Genomic DNA, 9,517 nt, shown 5'->3' with positions numbered 1-9,517 from the left:
AAAAATATAATGATAAAGTGTTCGAGTCACTAAAATGTCAGGTTAGCCCGGGGCCCTGAAATGTAGAGATATAGAGAGGTGAAAACAAGACTCTTGGAGCTGTATTTTATACTGGACGGAAGGCAATCACCTTTGAAATCTCACCGGCCCGGCAATTTTACGAGGTCTTCAAAGAGACCGGTTGCATTTATTATAACACGATCGAGTTCATCAACCGAACGAGCAAAATTACTACACAGGGAACCATATCGCGAGTGTAATTTTTAACCCCATGGATGGCGATCTGCTGTCCCCTCACAGCACGGTTGCTTTCGTATGATTCATGCAAGTCTTATTTCATCCAGGTCCCCCCGGGGCGCTAGATGTGCAACCGAGGATCACGTAGTGCCGAGCGAATCTAGCTAGAATTGGGAGTGAATCTCGTAATCATGATAACTCTGGATACTGTTGAGGACAGATTGAGTCGAACTCGAGCACAGTGCAATGTAAAGGAGTTTGTCTGGCTGCAAAATACTTGCCTCGTAATTTTCAGTCCTCTTTCAGAGCTACGTACATGTATATAAGCACTCAGACCCTTGCTCTTTAACAGTCAAAAGAAGTTACTGCGCTGAGAATCTTCAACATGTTCAGAAATATACACGTGAAAAACGAACAAACAAGTAACAACCATGATTAGATCTTCATCCTCATGCATGAAGATGAAGATTTGACTTTTCTTCTCGTCGCGACATGTGAACAAAATATCTTGACTGAGGCTGTAAAGTAAGAGACGTCCACTGATATCCGACAAATTAAAGTCAGAACTACTCCAACTTCACAGACTTTTCCCTTTGTTGTGTCTCTACTGCAGAAGAAAGAACAGCAGCTTCGGTGTTTTTCCAACACTGGATCGTTTGGGTCGTGTCCCCAGTACCGCACAGATGTTGGGAACTACACAAACCGATGCGAGTTGTCCCACAACACGTACAGATGCGAAATACCAGTGCAGCATGTAAGTATACCAACGCACTCTCTCTACAGAATTAATGTTTGTGCATCACTGGATGACTAATTCTTCTGCGTTAAAGCGGCCACTACACGTGCTTGGAAGTACAGAGCTCGCTCTTTTGAACCACTGAACAGGATCGCGACCAATCTGAGCGTTTACGTACAAGTGTTTCGATACGTGGGAACACTGGTACATGTACCCTATATAATATCCAACAAACGCTTCCACTGGGGAGTAACCTTAAATTGGCCGTGCTTAGATTTCCCACCTTTCCACCTCCGCGCGATCTCGGCTCGTATCCTAGCAAGGTCGACACCCTACCTGATTCCGTGCTTTTTCCCTGGTATATTTATTCGAGCTTTTCCTGGCACCTCTTAAACCAAAACTGAAAATTTCATTGTCACACATGATCATCCCATAATTTGAACTGTTAGCTAAACAGAAATAAATAAATGGATAAAAACCATACACGTGAATCGAACAGGCTATTCTTTGTCATGTTGCACGAACTGTTTTTGTATTACATTATATATTACATATTTACATATGTTTGAAATCAATGGACATCTAAGGGTTTTGTTGGTCAGAGAAATGGATACAAATAACATCGGTTTCAGAGGACGGACGTATATAAAAAACCTGGACTTGCAACGCCTTTGTATGAAAAAGAAGCCAACCAGTGGCCATTTTACCGAGCCGAATACAAAAGCGTGTGTTGGCTCCCTTCTATTGACGTAAGGAAGAACAGACATTGCCAGGAAAGCTTTGTATTCAGCTCGGTAAAATGGCCGCAAACGGATTCAATGACTCTATAAGCTGATTAGGGGCATTGCAAGTCCAGAGTTTATTATACACGTCCGTGTTTCAGAGTAAGAAACAACGTCCTGATTGGAGTAAATGATTTTGCACGTAATTAACGACAAAGTGATCTTATGAAAACGATCACGGTGCTATGTAAATTTGCAGTTTGTAGTCTGGGATGAAGCGTTTTGATTTCTTTCGCGGATAAAAAAAAACAGGTTTTAATAAAACAATCAGTTTTTCTTGCCAGATGATTGCGTTTGATTTCAATTGAGAGCTGCACCATCCCCGACCTTTTATTCCAAATTCCTTCTGTAGGTAAACTCGAGGTGCAAGTACTACGAGATATGCGACCAGGCCGTGCTGATATCGGGAGGCTGGAATAGGCAGATAAGCCAACAGCGACACGCTCAGAACATCCGGGGCATGTACTCCATGCTTCGAGAGCATGGGTTCAAAAGGCCGAACATCAAGACATTTTTTGCTGATAGTGGCGATATCCTCCGTAAGTTCGTTAGCATACTGAAGTGCAGGATGGCCTGCAGACCCCCTCAAATGCCTGTACCGTTGGTAGCTTTTTATCAGATGGCGGTGATGTCTCTGAATTGACTGGCCAGGAGCAGTTTGGATACATGTAATACACAGTTGTCAATTTTATTTAGTTGTGTACATTTAGCCTGCAATTTCTAACTTGTACCAAATGAGTCTCCTGTTTGCTTTAGATATTCCAGTTGAAATGCTGGAAGCGTTTTTGTCGCCGCTAAAGTTTGGTTTCAGGCAAAGCTGTGAAGTAATTTCATTCCCATCATGGGCGGCCTACCGTTTTCTGTGTTCATTTTGTGTCATGCATGTCCTGCAAATCCAGCATGTCTTCAGTAAAACAATTATTTTCAGGGTTTTTTTGTGGGGGGGGTGGGGGGATGCAGACCCGAGGACGTAAAGGCATGATTTGTGCACTCTTTTATGTTTATAATTAAATTGGCATAATTTGAGTAAAACTATTTTTTTTTCAATTTTTAGTAGAAGAGGACGAACATAGCAACCGCAACTCCTACCCTGCAACTCAGAAGGACGCGATTAGGAACCACATCAGCACGTTGTGCAGGGTACCGAACTGTGTGGAAACCTTAGTCATCTACCTCAACAGCCCCACAACAAACGACGGCACCAGTCTGCTGTGGGATACTGACAACAATGGAGTGGTGAGTGGACCGAGGTCTTGTAAAGTGAACTACATGTAGTTACAGGGGGCATTTTCTAAGTTTTAAAAGGTCCATGCGATGAATTTTTCTGAAGACATACTTTCAGGGCATCTTTGTACTTTTGTTCAATGACTGAAACACTTTTTGTCCACAGAATGAAACATTTAAAATTGTCCACACTTTTCTAGACAGCTGAGGGCGTTGTTGCTTTGTTGATATGTTTTTGTGACCTAAAATTCGCTCATTGAAAACATTTCTATATGATAGTGGATCGTCAACAAAACGGAAATTAGAACATGAAATATGAAACATTCCCGCAGATTTGTGTGCACAAATCAATCTAACCTCGAGGTTTTCTCCTTTAGATGGCACCCCAGTTTTGCTCAGAATTATGAAAACTCTTATTGATATGAAAATAAAAAGGCACCAAAATACCTTTTTGAATCAAACATCCCAATTGCTACCATGTTGTTTACAGGCTGCAACTTTGTGATTGCTTGGATTTCTCAGTGAATTAATACCCCATAGGTACTTTCCCCTCTTCCGTCCCTAAGTTCATTATCGTCACATAAAGAATTCATAATGTAATAGTGTGTCGTTAAAATTTGCTTCCGCTTATAAATACATGTAAATATATTTCAAAAATTAGACTGAAAACTACCTTTCTACATTGTAATTCATTTGCAATGGAGCAAAACCTGGCCAAACTGGCAGATTATCGTTGGGAGTTTCTACTTTCAGGCCTCGGATGCAGAAACTTACTCAACTATGGAACTCCTGGAAGACCTGGAGGACTGCCGAGCCAAGCGAATTTATATCATTGCTGACCAGAGCTACTCCGGCTTATTGGCCGAGTCGATCATTACGTCCGAAAGCCACGGCAACGTGGTGGTGTTCGCCAGTAGTGGATCCACAGAGTACGCGTGGAACGATGAGTTGACGTGGCAGTGGATACAGGCCAACCACACCACGCAGTGCGTGGATGTGATATTCGAGGCAAGTGACACTGTAGTTCGCACTGCCTTGAAGGACATTCTAATAACTGCTGAAAGGAAAGCACTCCAATAAAGATAAAGTCTGTCTTCCGGAGATCTTTTCCTGAATGCGGTCCTCCAGTGTACAAGATTGTACTTTGTCTGTGGTATACTACATCCAGAATGAACAAGGGACAGTACAGTGACTTGTACTATGACACAATATCCAAAGACATGTGTTTGTTTGTAATTGTAATTTTACCGTTCATACGTGAAGCATTTGGGAGAACGCTAATCTGATCCTGCACAGTATCATCTTACTGCAGTGTGGGGTCGGACTGGTGCAGTTTTGTCCGAAAACTTAATATATGCACTCGTTTTCCACTTCTCATACCCTTCACGTTCTTATTCAAACCAGGACTACATGGACACCTTGTCGTCTGTACCGGCCATGGCAGAGGGCGGTTTCAATGCAGCGAACAGCACCATCTTTGGCGCACCTTGCGAGACGCTACCGTTCTTCACTCCGCGCGAGATTAAGACGAACTTCATGGGATGTCAAAATCTTCCCATGGCCTGGTGGCTGTTCAAGTTTCAAGAGTCAAGGAACTCCAAGTCGTAAAACGACCGACATAGAGAGCCTGAATTTGTATGTTATTTTGTCGATACGGTGGACTTAAAACATTCGGTATGGAAAATATTTCAATTAGCTGTGTAGTTTTCAAGTTGAACTATGTTTAAGTTCCAGGTACAGGATAAGCCTGGTACGTACGGTGCTTGTGCCTTCGAAGGAGAACATATATTCAAAATGGAACCGTTTCATGGCTGGTTCTTAGTTCGCTGCCTTCTCAATTATCGGCTGTCATACAAATCTTTACTACCGTTTTCCGCATGAGTGACACAAATGCTATACCATTAAGAGGTTAGTTTCGCTAATTTTTAGATAATATCACAATAGCCTACCGGCCGACCTTGTAGTTAAAAATGGAGTCAACATTTGATGGGGTGTACTGCATTGTGAATCACGTCAATTTCTGTGGTCGGCAACAAATTCATAAACCTGTTGTGACAAATCATCTGTTCAATATTCACAGCGTTTAACATTGTGGTTGTAAACATCTTGTATTACGGTAAATCCGTTTGTAACGAGTTTGCATAGCTTATATAATATTTACTGGCCCTACTTCCCTATTTTTGACGTTGGAATATTCTCCATACAGAACCACCTAGTTGTAAATGATTGTATATAAAGAAATAGTATTATCAACTGTTTTGATTGATGCGACGATACTTCTGCGCTAATTCTCGTAGCACTTGATTGTCAAGGAATTGGTCATGTGGAAATAGGGAAACTATTGTGGCATCTTTGCTCTCTAGATCAACTTCTATTTCAGGAACATGTATGTTAGATTGTACAAAACAGGTACATGTACTTGCAAGCGAAGCAAGGTGATAGTGTGCCTACTCAAGTTATTTTTCGGGAGAAAAATCGTTGTTAAGAACTTCAACTGTCATTTTAGCATAATATGTTTCAACTTATTTATTACATGTACTTCTCTCGTGTAAACGGGTGATTTACAACATATTTCTGCAGGACAAACATCCATACAGCGCAATGTAAGTTTCTAAAGTCCGTCATAGAAGAAGATGCAGTGTGTTAAATTTCCTTTGCAACGACGCAGCTTTCTCCTGTTTTCTTTTTTTTCTCATATGCAGTTAACGTATCGCTGGCACAAGTTGTTCATTGGCCTGGAAAACGAGGTTGAGAGGCTACTTTAAGTTTTTACGTTGCACAAACTGCTTGTAGTCCTATCATTTGAAAAAATGTTGAGGAAGACCGCTATCTATTTTCAAATTTGTTGTTCTCTCCTTCTTAATAATTTCTCCAGTACAGTTATGGGGACACTTTTGTTTGTCTGCTGTTGTCATTAAATTTGCCTGATTTTTTTTTTTGGGGGGGGGTTGTTTTGTATTGTTGGTCATATGCATATGGTTGGATTTGTGAGCTGACTTCATTCGCAAATATAATCTCTCTTGAGATGGAACATCTTTGGACAAGATAATGTCAGGTAGTTTAAAAACGTATTTAAGCATGCTTTATCTCCCTCGCACACTTGACTGCCCATTGTACATATAGGAAGCATATTATCCATTGTACATACAAATAAGATTATCTATTATGCTTTGTCATCTCTATGTTAATGTGCCTTTAATGACTGTATATACTGTCGTGTGCTTTCGGTACAACCTATGTAAACGGTGTAAGGCTGAATTAAAAAAGTAATTATACACCCATACCATTGAGGCCCTTACGGTGTATAGGCCTATGAGTCATTTGGCACCAACGTTGTGAATTCTTGTGTGTAGCAGCAAAAAATGTGGATCTGTGCCACTTCGGCGTGGTTCCAATGAAATATGCTGTGCTACGCCACGGTATTCTCCTGCTTGAGTCCGTTTTAATCGACGGCTCCACGAAATTAACCCTGTTTATCGCGTAACCCCCTTCACTTTGATTTGAATTGTGGATTTCGGTCTGAGATTCGTGTTTTGTCATTCGATTAAAAGTCTCTTTGAGGTTTCCAAGATGGCATTTGGCCTATCAGTGTGAAGATGAGCCCCGATTTTCCCATTTTAAAAGTAGGTATGTAAATAGAACTCATGGAAAAAGAAATGAAATGAACATTTTGCTGACAGAAAAAAATGTTTCAGCTTTCGAAACGCCTTTTTGGTTGGGATTCAGCATCTCATGGTTACCACAAAATGAAATCGAGATCAATGTCTGCTTTGTCGTCGTTGTGATTTCAGTGCATGGACAATCAACACAGCCGTCCACGAGCACGTGAAAATCGGTTGGTGTTATGTTAGGATCGATTGGTATTTGTTGACGCGTGTAAAGGGGTTCTTGCCTGAAATCTGGAAGAGGTGCTGCTCAAATTTACGACATTAAAAAAAATCAATTACTCAAATATTTGAACATACCTGTTTGCCGAGTGTTTGATGAAGCTGAATTTGGGTTGACACTTGTTGAGTAAAAGGCGTCGGCAAAACTTTATCCCAAAAATTGGACCGCAAGCCAAATCATTTCCGGTTGTTATTTTTATTGTGTGACGGAGACACATCGTGTACCGTACCCCGTTATTTCCAGTATAAAAATGTCCTTGTTCTGCATTTTTTGAGCCTTATTGAGGGCGTTCCGTTTGTCTTATTGGTTTGTTTTAAAGGTATAGATAATTGCCGAAAACTGTTTGAATATCTTACTTTTGAAAGATCGGTAAAAACACATGTGTAAAACACACAGTTACTTGTATTGAGAAAACAGAAATACTGATTATGAGGATACACCATGTACTTTCTTCTTTGGGAAGCAGTGGCGTGTCCAGCGGGGGGGGAACCCTTTTTATAAAGAAACTTTCAAAGGTGAGTAGGAAAGAAAGTACTCAGTATATATGTATATTTATATATCAAATATTAGCACCAAAACCCTTAGAAACAGCACAATGAAATAAAAGCAAGGATGTCGAAATCGTGAGCAAGCTTTTGACATTTTATTCTCCCTAACATCATGTTGAATGAACCCAAAGCTGCATTCGAGTTCGAATTTGCGCCCCCCCGACACCAAAGGCGGGATACGCCGCTGGTGAGGGAACTTCTCCCTTTGGAATGTCAGACTTAACTGCCCTACGTTTTTTCTAACTAATAGGGAAAACCAGACTTGAATAAAGGCCATCTCGGTTTTTTTGGACGTGTCAAAATATTCTTGTTTCTCATAATTTCTGTTCCAGTTGGATCCTGCTTTAGCCTATCGCAGAATTTTTTGTGGTTCCAATTCTTGGATGTAGACTTTTTTTTAAAGGGAAGGTCCCACAAGGCTAAGACTATTTCCTCTTATAACTGGCAATGACAGGAAAGCAGATGATGTGTCCCCAAAATGATGTTTGATGACAAACACAAGAGTACACCGCACGGGGGAAGAGGGTACCTTGGCAGTACACGGCTGGGCTTTTGCCGTGTTTTGCGTGTGTTTGGCACAAGTCTCTCTCCCTAAAGAAGCCGCAGATACTGCATTGGAAGAGCTTACACTTTATTATGATTCCTGTACGTCGTAACCAACGATTTCGTAAACAGTTCAGAGCAACGTCACTGACCTTGGCAGTCACGCACGTAAACAATTTGTTTCACCGCTTAATACCGACAAGGCAGGCCGAACTCCCGCGGCTTAAATTGTGGTCTGATCAGGGTAGAGACGACTGAACTGGCCCCATCATTTTGCCATTATTGATGGATTAATTTAGGTTGTGTGGGTATTTTAATTCGTTCAAACACAATTTTTCTGGTGAAGAGCAGGGTTTTACAAAAACAAAATACACAGCGAATGGCTTCCTCTTCAAATTAGCCCCATTACCAGAAAAAAAGTGCACGTGGCAAAGCGCTCAGGGCTTTACCACGTTCTGGTGACCATATAGAATTTTGGGGGTTTGGGTTGGTACACATATTTGCAATGAGAGGCTTTTCTTTGATTACTTTTGGTTTGATTCTCTGTGTAGCCATGTGGCTTTATTGTAAAGTTTTTTTTTTTCAAAAATATAGCCTACCGCCACTGCAAGGATGTTAACTTTATTGAAATGAAAAAAAAAACCTCCTGTTGAAGATCAGGAAATTCATGATGTTTTGATTTCAAAGATAACAAACCCAGATTTTCTAGACTAGCAGCCCACGTCTTGGCTTTTCTCGTTTTCTTGATACTGTTTTATGCATTGATTGTGGAATTATATATAATGAAGTTAGATTTTATCATGCTTGGACATATTATTTTGGCACGTTAAAATGGCGCTGAAGAAACATCCTTGCTGTTCCAGCTTAAAATTGGCGTATGGTAGAAATCAATTATTTCTTTCACAATTTTGCAAAGTGTAATGAAACAGCTGTGAATGTCGAAGCACCATCTGATGAACAAACTACGACAAAATCAATGGTATCGTGGCGTCTCCCGTCTGGCTGGATGTCATTAACTGCTATCTCAGCAACTTTTGGGGCATCCAACCAGCCCACGTCTCTCGAACTCTGTTCGCTCCATGCAAGGGGATGGCCGATTTTCAGGCAACATCAGTTCACCAGTTGATTTGTGAATATTTCTACACATAAAAAAATGACATTTATCTCTGCCCAGTCCTTTCCCAGAAAAGAATTGTTCAAAATCCCCCGACTCGTATAGTACTAGTCGTCTTTTGACTGGCTATTTTGTATTTTTCTGTATTTTTTGGCAAAATTTATTATATGCATACGCCCAGAAGTTGAAATTTGACATGCATAACATGTTGCTGAAGAGAGATCTTTCGTGTTAACAGTGTGGCTTCACAGATATGTTTGTGCCAAAAATCAATTCTTTCTTTCGTAGTTTTGCAAAATTTAATTTAACAGCTGCCTAAGTTGAAACACCTGCGATTGTGGGAAAAATCAATGCCATCCTGGCTTCTCCAAATTCGCTGCAATTTCATCATCTGCTAATTCAGCAACTTTTTGGAGGGCCAATCAGTGAACTACTTTTAAACTGT

At 40.7% G+C, this 9,517-nt stretch overlaps 1 protein-coding gene across 1 annotated transcript; it reads left to right on the top strand.

The window, feature by feature from the left end:
• Window positions 1-428: 428 nt before the first annotated feature.
• Window positions 429-6,262, top strand: LOC147795325 (uncharacterized). Its single transcript, XM_087132063.1, has 6 exons — window positions 429-485; window positions 821-991; window positions 2,108-2,294; window positions 2,810-2,991; window positions 3,733-3,987; window positions 4,384-6,262. The coding sequence occupies exons 1-6, from the start codon at window positions 429-431 to the stop codon at window positions 4,585-4,587; spliced, it is 1,056 nt and encodes a 351-aa protein (XP_086988189.1). The 3' UTR covers window positions 4,588-6,262.
• Window positions 6,263-9,517: the final 3,255 nt, after the last annotated feature.

This window comes from Acanthaster planci, unplaced genomic scaffold, assembly GCF_054643075.1.
Source record: "Acanthaster planci isolate LZ-2023a unplaced genomic scaffold, COTS_SCS Contig73, whole genome shotgun sequence".
NCBI lineage: Eukaryota > Metazoa > Echinodermata > Asteroidea > Valvatida > Acanthasteridae > Acanthaster > Acanthaster planci.
The sequence above is the reverse complement of the archived record's forward strand: the minus strand, read 5'-3'. Positions and strand labels throughout refer to the sequence as shown.